The 24,372-nt window shown below is 31.0% G+C and overlaps 2 protein-coding genes across 4 annotated transcripts in view; both read right to left on the bottom strand.

Annotated features, from left to right (window-relative positions):
• Positions 1-11,970: 11,970 nt before the first annotated feature.
• LOC111642183 (E3 ubiquitin-protein ligase HUWE1-like) lies at positions 11,971-12,539 on the bottom strand. Its single transcript, XM_023388477.1, has 2 exons — positions 12,326-12,539; positions 11,971-12,255 (listed from the first exon to the last, which is right to left on the bottom strand). Exons 1-2 carry the CDS (start codon positions 12,527-12,529, stop codon positions 11,986-11,988), a joined length of 474 nt encoding a protein of 157 aa, XP_023244245.1. The 5' UTR covers positions 12,530-12,539; the 3' UTR covers positions 11,971-11,985.
• A 1,051-nt stretch (positions 12,540-13,590) lies between these two features.
• LOC111642177 (hypoxanthine-guanine phosphoribosyltransferase-like) overlaps positions 13,591-24,372 on the bottom strand; it is a 51,520-nt gene continuing 40,738 nt past the window's right edge. For 2 of the 3 annotated variants that reach the window (XM_023388467.1, XM_023388465.1), the window contains exons 5-8: positions 19,738-19,838; positions 16,233-16,279; positions 16,085-16,161; positions 13,591-15,993 (exon numbers count right to left, since the gene is read on the bottom strand). In XM_023388467.1, the coding sequence (XP_023244235.1) occupies positions 15,934-15,993; positions 16,085-16,161; positions 16,233-16,279; positions 19,738-19,838 (285 nt within the window). In that variant the 3' untranslated portion in view covers positions 13,591-15,933. The remainder of the gene's footprint in view (positions 15,994-16,084; positions 16,162-16,232; positions 16,280-19,737; positions 19,839-24,372) is intronic. The other variant, XM_023388466.1, reaches the window with a different exon arrangement.

Consider the following 24,372-nt stretch of genomic DNA (forward strand, 5'->3'; position numbering starts at 1 on the left):
CTTACTGATCACCAATATTTTTTTCTTCTGCACTCTGCTTAAAATTTACACACAAAATCTTGTGAGGTGTTGTGAGATATTACGACTCGAAATGTGAGAAGCTGGAAATATAATAATGCATTCCGCAAGGAATTTCTATTGATTTAAAATCGTACAAGAGTTCGCCATTTTTGAATAAATACTTTTATTCAGGAATAACTGATTTCCTCTTTTTTCTCAAAAACATTATTTGTTTAAATTAAACATAAACTGCTTTATTGAAGTCAAAACATTTAAAACATAACACAATGTCCTTAGTTAATATTACAGCATAAATTTTTAGGGAATCAAAATGCCAAAAATTGCTCTGTTTCTATCTTGCCTGAAAGCAAAAAAAAAAAATATCTGTTTCTTGCTTGTTAAAAAAAGTCCTTAGCAAGAGATCAGAGTTTTCTTTCTATTTAAATAAGGTGCCAAGTTTCATTTGTTTTCTGAAACATTCTTACTAGTTAGTAATGACACAGCAGAGGGAGATTAAGGAAAAACTATACAAATTTTCCAAAAATAATCATTTCAATAGAAGGAAAGAAATAAAATTGGTTTTAAAAAATTCAGTTTTAAAATATAATTAGCCTGTTGATACAAATTTCTCTGCTCTAGGACATCCTACTGCATTTAAATTTATCTTTTAGTTCCAATGGCTACTACTATCCACATTAGTTTTGGACTTTTCGGGTTCGTCATTATGAAATAGAAACAAAACCCAACCACAAAACTAACAGAAAATTTTAAAACAACTTCCCGAGAAATTCAGTTTACTATTTTAAATTCGACACAACAGTATGTTTTACACAAACTTTTGAAATGTCTGAGTGTATTCCCTTCGTAACATGGTAGAATCTTGCCAATTCGGCGCTTGGCTTCTCCCGCACCGGCCAGTTTTTAACATTGCCAGATTAACAAGATTCTATTCCAATTTTCTGTTTACGGTAGTTCGATGATTAATTTTAAATATTGAAGTTATATTCTGCTAGCAGAGTATGGTTGTGAGGATATATGAAAGATTGTGTCTATAGAGGAGGCATATGAACTCTGCCTGAATTGAAAGCAAGCATAATACACCATATTGCTGCAATTTCTCAATAAATCTATAGGGCTACTGTTGAACACGCTGTAAGGCGCTTTGAATATGATTGATGCAAATGGATTGCACATTGAACAAATTTCGTGAATAAAAACCTTTTGCATATTTCCATTTTGTTTCTCTTGTTCTTCATGCGCCATTTTTTCACCTAGTGGTAGAAATTTGAACTAATTATTTTTTTGCATTTTCCTTTTCCCCATGGTTCATATAACATATATACCAAGTTTCATCAAAATATGTCAACAAGAATGGTCTCTATACAGATCTGAGTAGGGCAACTTTAATTATAACCACCCTGTACATTATATTTTAATTTAGAATAATATAAAAATACAAATATTCAATTGTAAAGTTAATTTTTAAAATATCCAATTCCTAGAGAAACAAAGTGTATATATTTAAGTCTAATTAATTTAATACCATTTAGTAGGTCCTGTAAAAGGAAGAAATATGCAAGAAACAAAGCAAAACAAAAGGAAAATTGAATAAAGTAAGAGGAGACAAAGCAAAATATTTGTTGACAAAGTTTATTTGCGGGGAGTCACTAAGTTTAGAACTTAAATTTTATTTTTATTGTTAGCTGTTTTGCACAAACACTTGCCAACTTCAATAATAGGAAAATAGTAATAATGAAAATACTCTGTGTAATTTTAAGGTAACACTTTAATTTAAGTTACTTAATTTCATTTTTTCAGCGCTGTTGCTAATTAATGTGTGTGAAAGATAAACAACATATGATAAATTTATAAAGTTTGAAATGATGAGATAAATAATTTTTTTTTAGAATACAGAGAGATTAGAAAAGCCAAGAAAATAATTTACATTCTATAATGTGCCAGTACCTTTATTATGTACACCATAAGGAAAAAAGTAAGCATTACTACTAAAGTTCTGATTGAGTATAGTATGAAAGTAGAAATTTCTCTCTCTTTTTATTCTAATACACATTGTACTTTGACTAAACTACACTCACTGGCCAATGAATTAGAAACCCCATGCATATTAAGTAAATGTAATTTTCCAGCTTATATGCAAAACACTTGAGTCATGTGAGTTACCACTTGTTCATAAACTCCTACTTATGAATGCTGTTGGTTAGTATGGTCATTAAGTGTATGAAAATGGGAAAAGCGAAGGACTTGATGGAGTTTCAAAAAAAAAAAAAAGCTGATTGTGGATGCCTTTCTTGCTGGAGCCATGATATCAAGAATTGTAGAGCTGACTGGTTTCTTCAAAGATGAAATATCATGAGTGTTCAGTCAGTGAAAAAGTAACCCACAGTTGATGTCTAAAAGAAGTAACTGTGGCTCCAAAACAGTTAATCAGTAATGAGATAGACATTGTCTAAAAAAGCTAGTGCAGAAAAAAAGGATATCCTCTCTGCAGCAACTGACAGACTACACAAACTATGTGCAGGAAACTGAAAAACCACTGATTTCTGCAAAGAATCAGAATGTTCATCTACAGTGGTACCAAGAGCACCATGATTGGACATCTGAGAACTGGAAAAAAGTAATGTGGTCAGACAAATCATGGTACACCTTATTCTGTACTGACAGTAGAGACAGAGGGTTTGGAGGTAGACCCATGAAACAATGGACCCTGCTTACCTCATTAACACAACTCAAGGTTCTGGTAGGGTGTTATGGTATGGGGCATGTTCTGTTGGGAGGAAACTGGTCTGCTGATATTCCTGGAATGTTGGGTGACTTCCAACGAGTACCTGAACATTATTGCCAATCAAGTTCATCCTGCAACATTGGATTTTTTTTTCTTGCATGTGATGGTTCTTTCTTTGATGACAATGCTACTGTCCATTGCACAAGAATTGTTCAGCAAGTGGTTCACAACCCACCCTGGCCACCATAGAGCCCAGATCTTAACTCCATTGATAATGTATGGGACATGTTAGAATGACAGACCTGCCAGCAAAGTCCACTTCTGTCAAATCTATGCAAACTAAAGGAAAGTCTAGTGAATGCATGGTGTGCATTGGACTTACAAGCACTTCAGCACCTTGTAGAATCCATACCAAATTGAATAAATGATGTAATTCAAGCTAGAGGTGGTCCAATAAAATACTAAATTGCTGTTTCTAATTCATTGGCCAATGAGTTTAGTTATACTTTTTACATTTTTCACACTGCCCACAGAGCCTTCTTCCAGTCTTCACTGTGGGCTTGGCAGTCCTGCAACAGGTGGAGGAAACTAACCACGCACGAAAAACTCCTGGGATTTTAACTGGGTCTCAGGGAGGTCGACAAATAGTATCTCTGTCCTTATTGTTTTTTAAAGTGTTGAAATATCTTGGCGTTAAAATCTTGTAATGAGATTTGCTAAAGTGTATTAGAAAGCTACCATATTATGGTCACTTTCTAATACACTTTAAGTGACCACCGAATGTGATATCCAAAAGACACACAAATTATCTGCCGTAGAAGATAAAGTAACATTTTCTGTTTTGCCAGTAACAGAGACAAAAGACATAATTAAGCATAATTACTCTTAGTTTTTCCAAGTATTTAAATGAGTATTTAGAATTATAATGGTTCTTGCATCAATTATTTGAAACCTCTTGGAATTCTTGATTCAAGACCAATTTCAGAAACATTTTATGAAGATGTTTCTGAATTATCCTAAAATTCTAAATTCTCGTCCCTCATGGAATTTTATTGCATGCTAAACAAAATGCCTTTGTTAATCTCTTAAAATTATACCCATATAATACAACACAATACAAATTAAACATATAATTGCACAAACTAACTTACATTTAAAAGAATTTTTAAAAAGTTATTATTTTAACACTTTTATTGGTCAGTTTTTAAGATTAAAGGTGGGAGTGGGACTGCCACCACCCTATACATCACCACTACAATGGATTTAACACACATTTGCATGGTTATGTTTATCCAGTTTTGGAGGATGGCAGGGGTGACATCACGCCTCTAAAATGACAATAAAACTTATCATCACGGGTACGTCCTCAAAATTTCTGCCTTCTATTTTAAATTAGTTGACAAAATTCCAGTTGCAGGATCCAAGAACTGGATACAAAGCAAGTAATTTATGTTAAAGTAAAATAAGTTAACAGTATTTAAATAAGAGTGTATAATATTATAAAATATAAAGAAATAGCTAACTTGTATAGAATNCATACCTGGGTAATCTAGCGCCTTAGGTTTAAGGGGGTGGAAATTCCGTGCGTGAATAATGTCGCCTTAGTCATTTCGGCGCGGAATTACGGTTTGCCAGTAGGAAACATGAAGGCCCAAATTTTGAATTTTGCAGTACCAGCCGAGATACAGGAATAGCAGGTATGGAAAGTACTCATCGGATGTAACCGAAACTCGCTTCACCAAACGGGAAGATTCGAGAGAGAAGAAGAGTGACTCTCTGTCGCCATTGGGTGGCACGAGAACGTCGTCGACCAAGGAGACGGACATCAGTGCCTCTACGGATGGCGGAAAGAGCTGCAAAGAGGAAACAAGCAAACGCTCGCAGGGAAGAGATTCCAAGACGTCTGATGTTTAAAAAAATACACATGTACAGTTGGTGCCTGCATTTTATTTTTATATACAATACCGATGGAAGAATACAATGACCGACATCCGGACATTCTCGATTAAAATAAGCAACGTGTGTTTGTGTGTTTGTTTGTTTGCGTGGAGTCAAATGTTCGGGAGTACGGAAGAGAGAGAGAGAGAGAGAGAGAAAGAACGAAAGAGAGAGAGAGAGATTGGATGAATTTTTACATTCCTAAAACAATTATTTTTTCCAGTTGGTTTTTATGCATGTGTTTAAATCCATTCCTTACGCTTAACTGTGACGTAAAAAAATAATGCATCAGAGATTTTTTTTAAATATTGGAATGGCTAAAGGAACATTGCAGCTAAGATTGTTTTATGCAAATGTTATGTATGTGTCAAATTTTACTTTTTTAACATGTACATAATTTTTCTTGTGATAGATCCACACAGTCTGAACATATATCTGTATTTATACAGTATATATATATATATATATATATATATATATATATATACTTACATATATACAGAGTTTGTACAGTTTTAATGTCTTGGAAATCGTTCTAATCTTTAAGGAAAACAAAAACCGTCGAGAAAAATATTAAAAAATATATTGTGAATGCTTAAAAAAACACACAAAAAAGAAAGTTTTGTTTGCTCTTGTCAGAATTCTGCTCTTATTGTTACAATGGTAAATTGCAAGTTTTAATATTGTTTCTTGTTTTATGTTTATCAAGTGCCTATCAGTCGAACCAGATGTCAAAATATAATATAAGATATATATAACATATATATATTGTGTGTAAGAGGCGCTGAACACGTGGAGTGGCTTTGTGCCATACTTGTTACGGTCATTGAGTACTCAGGGAGATTGAACAAAAACCAAAATATGACACCAAAAAATTAAAAAAATATACATTCAAAAATCGATTTTTTAGGATGATTAATTTGCATAAATCACGAAAATTTGACAAGACAGAAGAGCACAGCTATTCATATTTTAAATTATAGAATAGTCCAGCTGCATTATTTTGTGTCGCGCTGCGTAAAACTATCGAACTGCTAAAATAGATTAAAATTCCATCTTCTGACTAAGAACACGTCACCAAAGTTGCGTGGGACCCCATTCTATTAAAACTATAATCAAATTTTCTTAGTATTATTCGATTAATTCCTGAATTGGTAGCTAATGGATGATTCGAGTATTACAATGAACGATGTAGTCACGTCAAATTTCGTTTTTACACTAGAGTAGAATATCTACTGTCGAGGGAAATAAGGAAAATATGTTTCAGATACATCCTCAATGACTTGGAGACTTGTAATATGCTCAACTTTTCCCGTTTAATCTTTGAAAAGTATAGAAAAAATAAGTAATTTTAGTAAACAAAAATTTGGCACTGATTTCGTTAATTACATTATATATACTATCGTATGTATATACATATTTTTTAATAAATAAAGGTTGAAATAACAATTTAGGAACAGTTTTGCCGTGCAGATGATTTTTCTTTTTTTTTTTTTTTTGTCGGAGGATAGGTGATGCGTGTGTGCAATAAATTATGTGTCAAGACCATATGCAAATTTCTCAGTATGTACAATATAATATAGAGGTAGAGCGGTGGGAATGTTGCCGATGCGTTAGAGAGAATTGGTCACGATCCAGTCTTGGTGTCACAAATTGACGCCATCATCTAGTCTGAACTGTTAGTGGAATGGCTATTCATCTTCTCTTGTCATCGTGAGGGACAGGATGCAAATCTCTCGCTGGCTTCTGTTTTGTATATCATTAGTCGNTAAATCCTAAAGAGAAATAATGTAAAGTATTTATTAATCCTTTTATTAAGTTATCCCGTAATTTTCGAGGGAGGATTTGGGCCCTCGGATCTAGGATCTTCGATCTAGACATAAACACGTGCACGTTAAAGGGGCTGTCGTTTCGAATTGTTCCAAAGATTTTTTTGTGGATAGAACTTTATAAAAAGAAGACAAATTAATATTATTATTAATAATATATATTGATAAGCTGCCTTGAATTAATTGAATTACGTTTAGTACAAATGCGAAAGGGCGTAAGACGTTTCTGTTGATCCTTGCACTGATACGCTTTTTATAGTCGAATTTGGGGGACGGGTGCCCGTGTGTATATATAAACAGAGGAGGATTTTAAGCACGTGATAAAAAAAGACCCCCCCAAAAATAAAGAGAGCGTTTCTCGAGGCCTGCATATATACATATATAAATAAATATAAAAATGTTATTATCCAAATTCCATCCGTTAATGGTGTAGTAAAACAAAACAAGAAGGTAAATCTACCTGTATCTTACCTGTTTCTGCCTTTTTTTCTGTTTAGCTTTTGGCACTTAAGAAATTAAAAAAAAATAATAAAAATAAAAAAAATATCTTGAAATTTTTCTTGCAAAATGTAGTTAACAAAACAGCACTTTATTCTATAATGAATGTACATAGATTCTTTCGGAAAACGTTTTTATACAACTTGTTATATATTCTATTTTACACATTTTTTGTACAGATAGTACTTGATTTTAGAGCTAAGAGCATTAAATGAAAAAAATAAATAAATAAAATAAAAAACCATTGTCAATATTTGCAATTTATCGGGATCTCGATATTTTAAATTTGGTTTATCGAATACGATTTAGCTATGTTTAAGTTGGATAATATAATTTATTATTTCAATATGTGACACGGTTATGTAAAATAAATAAAAGTTACCTATGCAATGTTTTGTTTGTGCTTACTGATCACCAATATTTTTTTCTTCTGCACTCTGCTTAAAATTTACACACAAAATCTTGTGAGGTGTTGTGAGATATTACGACTCGAAATGTGAGAAGCTGGAAATATAATAATGCATTCCGCAAGGAATTTCTATTGATTTAAAATCGTACAAGAGTTTGCCATTTTTGAATAAATACTTTTATTCAGGAATAACTGATTTCCTCTTTTTTCTCAAAAACATTATTTGTTTAAATTAAACATAAACTGCTTTATTGAAGTCAAAACATTTAAAACATAACACAATGTCCTTAGTTAATATTACAGCATAAATTTTTAGGGAATCAAAATGCCAAAAATTGCTCTGTTTCTATCTTGCCTGAAAGCAAAAAAAAAAAATATCTGTTTCTTGCTTGTTAAAAAAAGTCCTTAGCAAGAGATCAGAGTTTTCTTTCTATTTAAATAAGGTGCCAAGTTTCATTTGTTTTCTGAAACATTCTTACTAGTTAGTAATGACACAGCAGAGGGAGATTAAGGAAAAACTATACAAATTTTCCAAAAATAATCATTTCAATAGAAGGAAAGAAATAAAATTGGTTTTAAAAAATTCAGTTTTAAAATATAATTAGCCTGTTGATACAAATTTCTCTGCTCTAGGACATCCTACTGCATTTAAATTTATCTTTTAGTTCCAATGGCTACTACTATCCACATTAGTTTTGGACTTTTCGGGTTCGTCATTATGAAATAGAAACAAAACCCAACCACAAAACTAACAGAAAATTTTAAAACAACTTCCCGAGAAATTCAGTTTACTATTTTAAATTCGACACAACAGTATGTTTTACACAAACTTTTGAAATGTCTGAGTGTATTCCCTTCGTAACATGGTAGAATCTTGCCAATTCGGCGCTTGGCTTCTCCCGCACCGGCCAGTTTTTAACATTGCCAGATTAACAAGATTCTATTCCAATTTTCTGTTTACGGTAGTTCGATGATTAATTTTAAATATTGAAGTTATATTCTGCTAGCAGAGTATGGTTGTGAGGATATATGAAAGATTGTGTCTATAGAGGAGGCATATGAACTCTGCCTGAATTGAAAGCAAGCATAATACACCATATTGCTGCAATTTCTCAAGAAATCTATAGGGCTACTGTTGAACACGCTGTAAGGCGCTTTGAATATGATTGATGCAAATGGATTGCACATTGAACAAATTTCGTGAATAAAAACCTTTTGCATATTTCCATTTTGTTTCTCTTGTTCTTCATGCGCCATTTTTTCACCTAGTGGTAGAAATTTGAACTAATTATTTTTTTGCATTTTCCTTTTCCCCATGGTTCATATAACATATATACCAAGTTTCATCAAAATATGTCAACAAGAATGGTCTCTATACAGATCTGAGTAGGGCAACTTTAATTATAACCACCCTGTACATTAATTTACTTAACACACTTAATTTTCAGTAACTGACATCATTAGATTATAGTTTCAACATTACAAAAAACTTTATGAATCAGTGAGGAGCAATCTTTTCTGGATGCACGCCACAGTGAACTCCATATGATAAAATAAATTTGTTTTTTATTGAGTTCCAAGTTTCAATCATGCTGAGTGCCAATATACTTTAACTGCAAGTATGCTAGGTACTAAAATAATATTGGGTTGGCAACTAAGTAATTGCGGATTTTAAATAAGAAGGAAAATTCAAAATTTTTGCTTAAAAATATAACTTTATTCAATTAGGTATTGTCTGTTTTTGTCAATGACCTTTTGCCATCTTTCAGGCAGTGTCATAATTCCATGTTCATAAAACTTAGTTTTTTGCTGGCAAAAATCAGGAATAAAAATTGATTTTACATCATCAGCGTCATTAAAAATTTTACCATTTAAGGAGTTCTGCATGGAACAAAATAAATGATAATCTGAAGGTGCAAGGTCAAGGCTATACAGTGGATGTGACAACACAACCCAACCTAGCTCCAATAATTTTTGGCGAGTGACCAAAGATGTGTGGGGTTTTGCATTATCATGCTGGAAAACAACGCCCTTACAATTTACCAATTGTGGCCTCTTTTCTTCAACTGCATCACTCAGTTTGGCAAGTTGTTGAACGTACACGTTTGAATTAATCATTTGGTTTCTTGGTAAAAGTTCAAAATACAGAATTCCTTTATAATCCCACCAAACTGACAGCATAATCTTTTTTTGGTGAATCTCAGTTTTTGGTGTCGTCTGGGCTGGTTCATCTTGCATCACCCACGATCTTTTCCGATTAACGTTGTTATAAACTATCCACTTTTCGTTGCCAGTAATCAGTCGTTTCAGAAATGGATCATTTTTGTTGCGTTTCAGAAGCGAATTGCAGATGCTACTGCGTTGCATCAAATGAATTTCCTTAAACTGATGAGGGACCAATAAATCCAGTTTCTTGACATAGCCAAGCTGTTTTAATTTTTTTTTTTATGCATGTATGCGATACATTGAGCTTCTGCGCAATCTCACGCGTTGTGCTATGACGATCTGAATTGATAATAACCTTGATATGGGTCTCACCAACTTCAACTGGATGGCTAGATTGTTGAGCATTTTTCAGTGAAAAATCACCAAAACAAAATTTGGCAAACCAATTTTGACACTGCCTTTCTTTCAAGACTTCATTCCCACATACGGCACATAACTTCTTGTGTGCTTGTGATGCATTCTTGCCTTTTCGGAAATAATACAATAAAATATGTCTGAAATGCACGTCTTGTTCTTCCATTTTTAAATTGGAATAAAAACGAAACAAAATAACTAATCAATACAATTTTTTTACTAAATTAAAGGTGAAAGTCCAAACAACAAGAAAACAATATACGTTAGGTGCTTTGAACATGATGACAAAGCAAAAAAATGTGCTAAGGCCACCTATGGACAAAATCTGCAATCACTTAGTTGCCAACCCAATATATGTTAATGATATACAAACTAATAATATTTAGATTTATTCTCATCTTATATTAATTTAGTTTGAATGTTTATCATCACAAATATCAGCTTACATAGGATTGTATAATGGCACAAGGCAGAAAACAACAATAATAAAATTATATTGCCAATGCCTAGGGCAGCATATTAAGACTTCATGGGTCACATGAAGCAAACAGACTGTCATTGTTGTTATGATTGTTTTCTATTTAAATGCTTATACTGAGTTTGCTAAAAAGTTTGTGCAGATTTTAAATTTATAAATAGAAGGCAATTTTTTTATGGAACAAAATATCTACTCAACAATGCAATTTCCCACACTAAATAATGCAGATTGTCATCAATTACACTTTTCACTTAATCATTATAAATTTCCTGAAGTCAACAAAAACAAAAAATCCCTTAATAAAATTTCATAAACCATTTCAAGTACAAGAGTTCTTTGTTGGCATTCTCCATATATACCATGCCTAACTCTTTACAGGTTTAAACTGTGCTGTAGTTTTTTCTTTTTTGAAATAAAACAGCATGTCAAAAATGCTTCTTTTAGATGTCCACTTTTTAATTATGCCAAAATTATAACACAAACACAATCTTCAAACTCTCTGGTTCAAATTATGATTAAATGTTATGTATCAAATATTCAAGTGCTTTCAGATTTGAACTGTAGTTAGTTGTATTTCAAAGCACCTGAAAGACAACTATTGCAAAAGAACTTTTTGGCCAATCTAATATATTAGAAAGAATTCAAAACTGCTTCTTACTATATATAATCACATTTTATATTTTCTAAGTAAAATTATGCCCTCAATACATTTTTAAGCATGAAATTATAAAAATAATGCATAATGGTGCTTCTTTAAACAATGTAATATTGAACACCAATATCCAAAATGTAATGTATAAAGCTGTGTACAAACTTTAATCATTAGTATTAGTTTGACAAAAATAATACCAATAATTTTTTTTAAATGTTTAAGCTTTAAAAAACAAAAAAATTAAGTAGAAAAACCAATCTAAGTTTATAAATATAAATTATGAAATGAAAAATTAACCTCCTGCTCAGTCATTGCCACTTCCCTTATGTACATGTGCACTGATTGCTTTGAATTTCATATTTGATGTGAAAAATGCTATAGAAATTTTTATTTTTAACATTTGATGTATTCATTGTTTATATATGTTTACTTCACTATTTCTCCAATAGAAAGCATTATGTAACAAATTATTTAGCTGCTTTTGGCAAAATAATTTAGTTTCATTTTGGAATCTGAAAACATCTCTAATTTATTTCTGAGAGTTTTCCTTTCAAACAAATTAGTTTGAGAGGTTATAATTTTATAAATTAATAATGGGTATCAATGATATTGACAATTTTATACAAATTTGAGTTACTAACAAATCATTTTCCAAAAATACTAAAAACGAAAAATTCATTTTACTCTTAGAAAAGACATGTAAAAGCAATTTTTTCGAAGATTTTTCATCAAAATTAATTGTATTTAAAATATAATTTTAAAAAATATTGATACTTTTTGGACAATCAACTTAAAAACGAAGACTGAGAAGAGGTTAAAAGTTCATTTTAACAATAATGATCCTAAAATCATTTTTTACTATTTTTGTTTTAATAAACTCACTTGTCCAGTTCTGCACACATGAACAAACATAATTATGTATGCATGTGCAGAAGCCATGGCATGTAATAATGGTGTAGACTGGGCACTCAATGTTGCTTCACTTGGATTTGATGAACTGATTAATTCTTCTAAAAGAACACTACCACCTGGAGGATCCAATGGTCGATGCAATGGTTCCAAAGACTGAAGAACTTCATTGAGATGCAATAATCCTTGTTTGAGCACTTGAGGTTCATGTGCTAAATTCTATCACAGGCATTTTATTATAATAAAAATAAGTAAAAAATTTTATTGTCATCATTTTTTTAAAACTTACCAAAATAGATTTGCATACACTAGCAACAGCTTGACAAGTTGGTGTAATTGGAAAATCTATAGGTAAATTTGGTAATCCAAGTATTCCCATTAAAGGCACTAAACCTTTCTGTCTAACAAATTCACGACAGTGATCATCTGTTGAATTATTACTTAAAATGGCATCAACAAATCGCATCTGTAAATATAATATTGCTTGAAACATTCAAGTAATAATAAACAAATTATTGTAAAAACAAATAAATTTGTTAGCATTNAAGGTGGGAGTGGGACTGCCACCACCCTATAGATCACCACTACAATGGATTTAACACACATTTGCATGGTTATGTTTATCCAGTTTTGGAGGATGGCAGGGGTGACATCACGCCTCTAAAATGACAATAAAACTTATCATCGCGGGTACGTCCTCAAAATTTCTGCCTTCTATTTTAAATTAGTTGACAAAATTCCAGTTGCAGGATCCAAGAACTGGATACAAAGCAAGTAATTTATGTTAAAGTAAAATAAGTTAACAGTATTTAAATAAGAGTGTATAATATTATAAAATATAAAGAAATAGCTAACTTGTATAGAATATCAAAAGCGCTCAGCAACTAAATAAAGAGAAACAAAACACCTTTTTTGCCGAGAAATAAACATAATTTTAAACAACGAACGTTTTCAGCCTAATTAATAGGCCATCTTCAGGTTGAAAACTAAAATGGAACGTAAATGTTCCATGAATAGAACATAAAAATTTAAATAGAACATAAAAATTTAAATTTTTATGTTCTATTCATGGAACATTTACGTTCCATTTTCGTTTTCAACCTGAAGATGGCCTATTAATTAGGCTGAAAACGTTCGTTGTTTAAAATTATGTTTATTTCTCGGCAAAAAAGGTGTTTTGTTTCTCTTTAACTTGTATAGATTTAATTAGTAATAAGGTGCAACTAGATACAAGTAAAATCAAAGATTTAACATTTAATTGTACAATGGCAGTTACTACAAAGTATATATAACTTCTAAATATATTTATTGATTTAAAAAAAATCAATATCTTAAGTGTATTTCTTTTTCTACAGAAACTTAAATATTTTTACTGTATATTGGAAAAATTAAGTTTACATTTCTTTTTTAATTCTATATTTTGTTACAGTTTAATTTATTTATAGAAAGAAAAGTCTAAACTTTGAGATTTTTGTTTTAATTTCTATAATGTTAATGAATATTCTATCTGAACAAATTTAATTGTTGAAACCAATAAATTTTATTATTAAATAAGCTACTTTTGGAAAATATATCAGTTACTATAAACTCTGTATTTTATGTTCGTCCCTTTATGGTAAAACAGATTATCTTTCTCACTGCTTATCTATTAATTCTAAAATATATTTGTATTCTTATAATTTAGGATAATTATTGTATTAACGTGAGAGCAAGTCCTGAATTGTTAATTCATTCAATTTCTTCAACATTTTTCATTTTTTTGAACATATAACTATTATAAAATGAGTAATATAATATAATTTCATTCATTTTTAGTCAAGTACATTACATTCTAATTACAATACCTGCAATTGAAGAGACTACTTATTAATTTTTTTGCACTTAAGTGAAATAGCATTAGAAACACTAAACTTCCATATTTTATATTGTTTATTTGAAATCTTAACACCAAATATATATTAATAATTAAGATAATTTAATCCTTTAAATTATCTTAATCTTTATTAACTTTCATTTTGTTTTTTTTTTTAGAAATATATGAAATAATTATTATTCCAAACAAATTGGCCACTTTTGTATCGACAAAATTAATCAACATTGTTTATGGCCCTTTTTGTATTTTTAATAGAATATAACATCTGCCAAAGTCTATTTTCTTTTTTCATTTTGAGGCCAGAATTGACTTTTCTAATTTCTTATATTATGTATTTGTGGATAATTTTAGATATTTCCATACTAAAAACCAGATAATTTCAGTTTTTCATTTGCAAAAATGCACAAGGGGCGATCATGCAAACTAACGACCGCAAGATCATCATCATCATCCTGCATTTTGAGAAAACTCAATATATTTTTAATCAAAATAAGAATGCCAAGAAAAACATTAAGAAATTAGTAACGCCAGCCAATTAAAGCTAAATGGTTACTGCAAGTATTTGTTAAATTTCATTTTATTTCAAAATTACTGAGGTTAGAGTTTATATTTTTCAATAAAAGTTTGGGATTAAAGAAATTTATGAAATTTTTGCATTTGTTACATTCATGTTAGAAAATATTTTGACTATAGTATCTATGGAATAAAGAGTTTTCAAAGGGTGAAAAAAAATTTATTTAAAGTTTTCTCATTGTATACTCTAAAAAGAGAAACAGAGTTTGAATCTGCTTGTTGTAATAATGAAGATCCACCTATAACTAATAACAATAAGGTTATGAAGAGAAGTAAATGGGACTATAATTAGTGGAGATTCTAATTTTGTTCTGACTGACTTTAAAAGGACATGTTAAGGAATAATTATAAAATTTTTGTGTTTTGTGACATGTTAATTCTGATGACACTGCTTACTGTAATCAGATATGGTTTACAGTATATACTACATACAACAAATTTTGTTTTCTCAATACAAAAGCATTATGTTGCTGATTGTCTGTATCTGTATTGAAGTTATTTAATGAATAAATATAAGAAGAAACTAGTAAAATTGTCTCCACTTCTCAATGATTCTTATATATCTAAGTCAAATTATCTTATGGCTAGAATAAAGTGTATTAATTAAATCACAAGATTTAGCCCAATTAAGATCAGATGAAACCTTTACTGCATCCCTCCCATTTCTTTCAAAATTATTTAACTAAGATCCAAAATTAATTCCAAAATAGTAATCTTGGCACAAAATGGCAATATTACCACTCTCTTTTAGTAATTAAAATATAGAATTTGACTTAATTAGCTTAATTCTAGCCAAAAAATAATTTACCTTTTAGATGTTTGGACTATTAAAACCGAGTTACTGTTTATACAATGTATCTTCTAGTTTGCTAGTCTAGTTTTGTTTCCTTCCATTCAAGGACTGTTAAAGTTCACCTAAATTTTAAGAATATTTTATATTTTGTAATATGATTGAAAATATCAAGTCATCCAGTGCTTTTGTATTTAAAAGCCGATCTAGAAGATAAAAAAAGGAATTATTTTCTTCGTTTGGTTGCTACACAGAAAAATTTATCTCAAACAAATATTTTTATTTTAGAAAATCCTTAGAATTCTTAGCCATTTGTAAGTAAGTATCACATTTACATATTTTATGAAATTAATTCTTTGATTTAAATTAGAATTTTACAAAATACACGATCTGTGACAATGTACGACAGTTTGATAAGAACAAATACAAATAAACGATGTACCACTCGATATAACGACTACGTTCGGAAAAAGAGACAAGTATTTACACCTTGTACTTACTTGTAACGTTATACTCGAGATTTCTTCGTAAGATTCCTTTACATAATTAGTCTTATTTAAGAAACTCTAAAGGTGACAAGAATTAAACTTTTGCATAGTTTCAAATAGTAAAGAGTATTTTTTAAATACCGGAAGAATTGATGAAGATCGTGGTTTCTCTTCTACGACGGATTCTTTTGTCTAAATTGTTGTTTACCTTGTTCATTAATAACGCATATATGCTGCAAGATAAAGAAAAAATTTTAATTATCCAACTGTAGATTTAGAATACTTTAATTCCTTTATTTTTTCTGAAATAATTATCAAACTTACATTAAGATCTCTGAAATATTCATTGTAATCTAAGGCATAGCCGACAATAAATTTATCTGGTATTTCAAAGCCAACATCTGAAATAAATAAATCATGAAAAATATATTTTTAAAATTAAATAACCGCAGAATACCAAAACCAAACTTACAGTCTGGCTGAAAGCCACTACTTAGCGGTGTCCTTTTTATCAACAAACTGAAAACAGAAAATAAATATTAATTAATTACAAAGGTTAGCATAATGAAACAAAATAATTGTGATACCTTTTTCTAATTTTATATTAATTACCTATTATTACACAACTCAATGTATTTAAGTGGAATAAGTTTTCCTGTAATACTGATGATTTCTTCTCTATGTTAAGTAAGGGTAGATCCAATAATGACCCTGGCTGTAGTGCATGATTGCTCAAAATATTAGGTTATTGTTTCTCACAGAAACGACAGTCATTATTCCCAAATTTTGATGTACAAGATTATGCACCATTTACGTGTTTTGCGAGAAAGATTGCTAGTTAATGCCTTGTAAAAATGCCAGAAATACAGTATCTTGCCAAACATAAGACTGGAATTTGCTGAACATTTATTTATCTTTTTGTCATTCTTTCTTGGATGCATTGCACATTTATCTTTTCCTTGAAGCCATATCTGTTTGGGCAGCTGAATTAGACAATGCTTTTGATGTACAATAGCCAGCAGCTTCTGAGAACGGCTGTCGCTTGTGTGTTTTCCTTCGTTCAATTGGATTTTTTTTAAATCACAAAGCCATTCAAAAGGATAACAAATAGAAAAATCGTGTAGATCAATGTTAATCGTGTAGATCACTCTTCCTTCTTTATAGTGTGGGCCCTTGACATTTGATCAGCCATGTCAATAGTGCCTTTTGTTTTATTACAGTGCAATTTCATCTCCACTCTTTTTTCTTTGTAACTTCCATTAATCTCCAATTGGTAACAAAGTGTGCCATACAATACTACTACTACTACTACTACTACTACTACTACTACTTTCTTGAGACAGTAAGATGCAAGAGTAACTTTGTCACCAAATGCAAGTTTCCAATTTCCCCATGTTGCAATTGGCCAAAGTGACAATTCTTTGTTCCTTCTGATCATTTCAAGAAGCATCAACCTCTTGCTTAATTCATTTCCAACTTGTAAAAAAGTTTTGTTTTTCTTTTATTTTATGGGAGGCTAATAGCTACTTGATAACAACACTTGCAGTGTAAATAAAAATTTTAAAAATTATCATAAGTAATGTCTTGGCTCTTTGAACAGGCATCCTCTTCTGTGGCTTGGTAACTGTTCATTATCCATTACTCATTCATAGATTCTTAAAACCGACAGCATATAAACATTTCTCAAATGGGGTTGGCTTCTCTCTCGATTGTCTTCTTGCTGCATAATCAACGAAATGCAGAAACCATGGCACTGCACACAAAACAAAAAGGCACCTTTTGTATTCATTGTTCCACAGATGCTTTACAATGATGATCCCCAAAATGGATGCTATTGTCCCAAGGGGGCAACAAAAGACAAGGAGAACCAACAATTGTCTCCATATACAATTATCTCATTCAAAGATGTTTGAGTGGTAGAAATGATTTCAAGAAAGGATGCAATCACTCAATGATGATGCAAGAGCAAGACATCCAGCCACAAATTTGACAACTGTGAATGTTGGGAAGATTTGTGACTTCCTACTTGCTGATTGTCAGTTGACATCTAGAATGATTGCAGAGAAAATTCAATTAGTAAATAGTTGTGCAAAATTACTCTGGGTATATTGAAGAAAAGAAAGGTGTATACAAAGTTCATTCCATACAGGATTCAAGATCAAAAGGAATGGCACATAAATACTGGCAATGACTTCATTGAAATGGCAAAGGCAAATAATCCTTTCAAAAAAGAATCATTACTGATGGCAAATCCTGTTCTACCAATTTCAGCCTACAATAAAAAGGAAAAGTTCTGAATAGTTGGGTACTTGTGAGCCAAAAACAAACAAAGAAGGACTAAATCCAAAACAAAGATCATCAAATGCTCATCGTATTTTTCAACATTGATGATCTTGTCCATAAAGAATTTGTCCCGCAAGAACCACTGCGACTTCCTAGGTATGCCATATAATTTTCACAACTTGGGATAGCATTTATTGACCACCAATTACTGGAGATGCATCGCTACTGCTTATTTTACTACATGTCTGCGAAGTTCTATCACCCGTTCTATGTCCTCCAGCTTAATATCATTTGACATCAGAGAAAAGGTCACTTAGGGCAAGTTGGCACCAATGCCATTAGGCAAAGGATGAGATAAAAACAATCCTGGCCAGCCTTAAGATCACAAATCGAGAAATATTAGTACAAGCATAACTTTTTTGCACCTACAAAAACTAGTAACAAAGTCACAAAGGGTGGTCATGGTGTTATGTGTCCATAACAATGTAGTCCATAATATAGAAAGTGGAATATGTATTGGCATGTGTATGACTCTCAAAGAATTAATATATGAAAACTATGAATTCAAATTCCTTCCTAAAATCAAATTTGTAATCAGAATCTTAGTTATCAAACAATGCTTACTGTAGTATTTCTTAGGGCAGGCCTCAATATTTTCTGTCAGAGGCAGGATTTGATTCACAAGAATCGGCCCACTTATCCAAATAACACAAAACCAAATCACTAAAAATGGTTCAAAAAGTCATTCTAAATTTGCATGATTTTTCGCATAATTTTAAGAAATCCATATTTACAAGAAAGAAACAAAATTCTGTATAAAATTCCTAGTTAACTTTATCAGTGTCAAAACTCCCTAAAATATCTGTAGAATGGTTAAACATTGATGAGAGACATTTCTATAGCATTCAATGATAAAACAAGAAAGTAAGAATTAAATTAATAGCATTAATCTAGCATTTTTTAGCCTACAATAGCCTACAAAGGATGATCTGTTGTCAAAAATTGTATTCCAGAACGATGAAAGCAAATGAACGATGACGCCTTTCTCGACATTGTGCATCTTCGATTTTAATTTTAAACTTAATTACCATCCTGCAATATTCTACAATTTTTAATTTTTAATGGTCTTTAATAGTTATTTTGCAGCTCAATATGTTCTCGTACATATCCCTCCTTGTCTGTCCCAGAATTCATCTTATGTACTGTACTTCTAATCACCAGATGCAAATATACACAACTTCAAAAATCTTTTTTTAAAGTTTGGACAATCCAAATATAAAAATTTTATGTATAAAAAGCCATACATTCTTAAGATTTTTGTTATTTCTCTATTATTGGCATATTCTTGTTACTTGAGACTAGTGATCTTATGTTATGTCCAGATTTTGTAAATGTTTCATTGTATACATTATATTTTTGAAGTATTTTTATTTTTATTATGTCAAAATATGTCTACATCAATGAACTTTAAAATTTTACAGAGTAACATTAAGATTAAAAATTTATTTAGTTACTTTATGCTTAATAATCATAATAAATTTAAGATACAAAGTTTTACTAATGAAATATTATACCAAACAAACGGTCAGATTCTTTATCAGGCAATGAGGCTACGGAATCCAGCCGTCCGTTCAGTATTTGAAATAATTATCGATCTAGTTGTAATAATAATATGATAAATATTATATACTGACCTTACTACTTTAACTGTCTTCGGTTTGAAACTATTCATTAAACTAATGACTTTTTTCATAGTTTGTCCCGTATCTACGATATCTTCCACAACTAAAATATTCTGTTAAAAATTAGAAAATACATTTTCAGAATCTCATATTAATTACTAACGTTTTTAACAAAAAAATAATTATATTAATCTTGCAAATATTAAATAAAGTTTATAATGGCAAATATACTTTCAAAATTCTCCTCAACATATCAATAACTGTTTTTATTATATATTAATATACATAATGCATCTAACAATGCATTTTGGTATTGGAAAGACGAATCCTACTCTGCACTATTGATTTAAATATAATTTTAATGATTATATCAACAATATTTTGGCATGACAAAGTAAGCATTTGTCATATATTAACACGCGTTTGTCAATATTTTTAGTAGGAAGCCAAAAGCTGTCCAAAAAGATCAGACTGTTACAAAGTTTCGGTTACTTGATTGTAAAATGCATAACTTAATGCAGGGATTGCCAAAGCGGTCTATATCAACCTCTAGGGGTCGATATTACATTATTGGGGGTTGATGAAAAGGCTAAAACTTAAAAATTTTGGATCAAATATTGCTAATCTTGCTAAGGATTATCAAGCTTATCTGTCTTATTGATTGTCAGTTACAAAAATTATTATTAACATATGTACAATAAATGTAAAATTAAAAGATATATATTAAAATAGTAAGAGCTTGTTTTTTTTGCTTGTAACACAAACTTTTTGGTGGGGTCGATGTGAGGTTTCGAAAAGTTGTAGGGGGTTGACGATCAAAGAAGTTTGGCGATCCCTGATTTAATGAAAGGTGAAGAAGATATTTGTGAATATGTAATGTAGAACTTTTGCCTGTATTTTATATTCAAATAGATCAAAAAGCATTCCAATAAAAAAGGGACATTATAAAATATGCCACTTATCTTTCACATTAATCAGCATGCGAAAATGAATAAACAAAGGGCCTAACCAACTGAATTCTTTCTCAATGTAAAAGGAAAAGTGAATTAATTTTTAATTTCTAATCTTTAATTTTGATTTTCACTGTATATTTTCAACTTTCCATTTCCATTTTGTTTGTCATCCTCACCCATTTTGTTTCATATGTTGGAGACCCGAGCACTATTCAAAAGTTTACAAAACTCTTTCCAATAGTTGGATGGTTTGATTCTGCAACCACAAAGGTCAGTCAAATCACTGCAATTTGTAGTAAAATATGCAGAAATCTTAAGTAACACAGGGAAGAACAGCTTCTAGTTGGTCTTCTATTGCCAGTCGTAGCTTAAAAGTAAGAATATCTGCATCCTCCTCAATGCCAAACTCTATTTAAATTTATCGACTTCTCTTCTAACAAGCCATCCAAAAACCTGCTGCTAACTTCTTTCTCTGCATTGGTTGGTCAATCTATCCAGGTGTATATCTTTTTAAATTTCTGTCCAGTTTTGAATACTGGTGTGATGGTGTCATAACATTGTACAAATGTGGATTTGTCCTTAAATTTCTGAAAACCTTAGGCCATTCAGAAAATGCCTACAATTCCATTTGCCTTTTGAAACTTTCAATCATACTGTGCATTGCATCAGTTGATCATATACAAACATCAAGAAGGAAGAACAAACATAGAAAAAAGCAAACATTCTCCAGTCTTATAAAATTATTGCTATAGTGATTCATCTGTTTTGTCCAAAGCAGCCATTATAACAGCAAGATATTTATGGCTACATTACAATCATTGGCCCCTTTGATAAAACAGCTTAAACAAGTTAAAATTTCACTAGACCTTATTTATATTTTAAAATATATATTACATATAATAAAATAATGATTAATCATTTATAAATCATCAAAATATTGCTTAATANTGGCAGTTACTACAAAGTATATATAACTTCTAAATATATTTATTGATTTAAAAAAAATCAATATCTTAAGTGTATTTCTTTTTCTACAGAAACTTAATTTTTCCAATATACAGTAAAAATATTTAAGTTTACATTTCTTTTTTAATTCTATATTTTGTTACAGTTTAATTTATTTATAGAAATACTCTGTGTAATTTTAAGGTAACACTTTAATTTAAGTTACTTAATTTCATTTTTTCAGCGCTGTTGCTAATTAATGTGTGTGAAAGATAAACAACATATGATAAATTTATAAAGTTTGAAATGATGAGATAAATAATTTTTTTTTAGAATACAGAGAGATTAGAAAAGCCAAGAAAATAATTTACATTCTATAATGTGCCAGTACCTTTATTATGTACACCATAAGGAAAAAAGTAAGCATTACTACTAAAGTTCTGATTGAGTATAGTATGAAAGTAGAAATTTCTCTCTCTTTTTATTCTAATACACATTGTACTTTGACTAAACTACACTCACTGGCCAATGAATTAGAAACCCCATGCATATTAAGTAAATGTAATTTTCCAGCTTATATGCAAAACACTTGAGTCATGTGAGTTACCACTTGTTCATAAACTCCTACTTATGAATGCTGTTGGTTAGTATGGTCATTAAGTGTATGAAAATGGGAAAAGCGAAGGACTTGACAGAGTTTCAAAAATAAAAAAAAAAAAAAGCTGATTGTGGGTGCCTTTCTTGCTGGAGCCATGAGATCAAGAATTGTAGAGCTGACTGGTTTCTTCAAAGATGAAATATCATGAGTGTTCAGTCAGTGAAAAAGTAACCCACAGTTGATGTCTAAAAGAAGTAACTGTGGCTCCAAAACAGTTAATCAGTAATGAGATAGACATTGTCTAAAAAAGCTAGTGCAGAAAAAAAGGATATCCTCTCTGCAGCAACTGACAGACTACACAAACTATGTGCAGGAAACTGAAAAACCACTGATTTCTGCAAAGAATCAGAATGTTCATCTACAGTGGTACCAACAGCACCATGATTGGACATCTGAGAACTGGAAAAAAGTAATGTGGTCAGACAAATCATGGTACACCTTATTCTGTACTGACAGTAGAGACAGAGGGTTTGGAGGTAGACCCATGAAACAATGGACCCTGCTTACCTCATTAACACAACTCAAGGTTCTGGTAGGGTGTTATGGTATGGGGCATGTTCTGTTGGGAGGAAACTGGTCTGCTGATATTCCTGGAATGTTGGGTGACTTCCAACGAGTACCTGAACATTATTGCCAATCAAGTTCATCCTGCAACATTGGATTTTTTTTTTCTTGCATGTGATGGTTCTTTCTTTGATGACAATGCTACTGTCCATTGCACAAGAATTGTTCAGCAAGTGGTTCACAACCCACCCTGGCCACCATAGAGCCCAGATCTTAACTCCATTGATAATGTATGGGACATGTTAGAATGACAGACCTGCCAGCAAAGTCCACTTCTGTCAAATCTATGCAAACTAAAGGAAAGTCTAGTGAATGCATGGTGTGCATTGGACTTACAAGCACTTCAGCACCTTGTAGAATCCATACCAAATTGAATAAATGATGTAATTCGAGCTAGAGGTGGTCCAATAAAATACTAAATTGCTGTTTCTAATTCATTGGCCAATGAGTTTAGTTATACTTTTTACATTTTTCACACTGCCCACAGAGCCTTCTTCCAGTCTTCACTGTGGGCTTGGCAGTCCTGCAACAGGTGGAGGAAACTAACCACGCACGAAAAACTCCTGGGATTTTAACTGGGTCTCAGGGAGGTCGACAAATAGCATCTCTGTCCTTATTGTTTTTTAAAGTGTTGAAATATCTCGGCGTTAAAATCTTGTAATGAGATTTGCTAAAGTGTATTAGAAAGCTACCATATTATGGTCACTTTCTAATACACTTTAAGTGACCACCGAATGTGATATCCAAAAGACACACAAATTATCTGCCGTAGAAGATAAAGTAACATTTTCTGTTTTGCCAGTAACAGAGACAAAAGACATAATTAAGCATAATTACTCTTAGTTTTTCCAAGTATTTAAATGAGTATTTAGAATTATAATGGTTCTTGCATCAATTATTTGAAACCTCTTGGAATTCTTGATTCAAGACCAATTTCAGAAACATTTTATGAAGATGTTTCTGAATTATCCTAAAATTCTAAATTCTCGTCCCTCATGGAATTTTATTGCATGCTAAACAAAATGCCTTTGTTAATCTCTTAAAATTATACCCATATAATACAACACAATACGAATTAAACATATAATTGCACAAACTAACTTATATTTAAAAGAATTTTTAAAAAGTTATTATTTTAACACTTTTATTGGTCAGTTTTTAAGATTAAAGGTGGGAGTGGGACTGCCACCACCCTATAGATCACCACTACAATGGATTTAACACACATTTGCATGGTTATGTTTATCCAGTTTTGGAGGACGGCAGGGGTGACATCACGCCTCTAAAATGACAATAAAACTTATCATCGCGGGTACGTCCTCAAAATTTCTGCCTTCTATTTTAAATTAGTTGACAAAATTCCAGTTGCAGGATCCAAGAACTGGATACAAAGCAAGTAATTTATGTTAAAGTAAAATAAGTTAACAGTATTTAAATAAGAGTGTATAATATTATAAAATATAAAGAAATAGCTAACTTGTATAGAATATCAAAAGCGCTCAGCAACTAAATAAAGAGAAACAAAAC

The sequence above is a fragment of the Centruroides sculpturatus genome, unplaced genomic scaffold (genome assembly GCF_000671375.1).
Source record: "Centruroides sculpturatus isolate CEXI.00-Female unplaced genomic scaffold, Cexi_2.0 scaffold1338, whole genome shotgun sequence".
In the NCBI taxonomy this organism is placed as follows: Eukaryota; Metazoa; Arthropoda; class Arachnida; order Scorpiones; family Buthidae; genus Centruroides; species Centruroides sculpturatus.

Bases quoted from the DNA above. Each gene is read 5' to 3' on its own strand.
- LOC111642183 (XM_023388477.1), bottom strand. From the start codon at position 12,529: ATGTTTCAAGCAATATTATATTTACAGATGCGATTTGTTGATGCCATT. The intron at 12,256-12,325 runs GTAAGTTTTAAA...TGCCTGTGATAG, and splicing joins GTGTATGCAAATCTATTTTG to AATTTAGCACATGAACCTCA.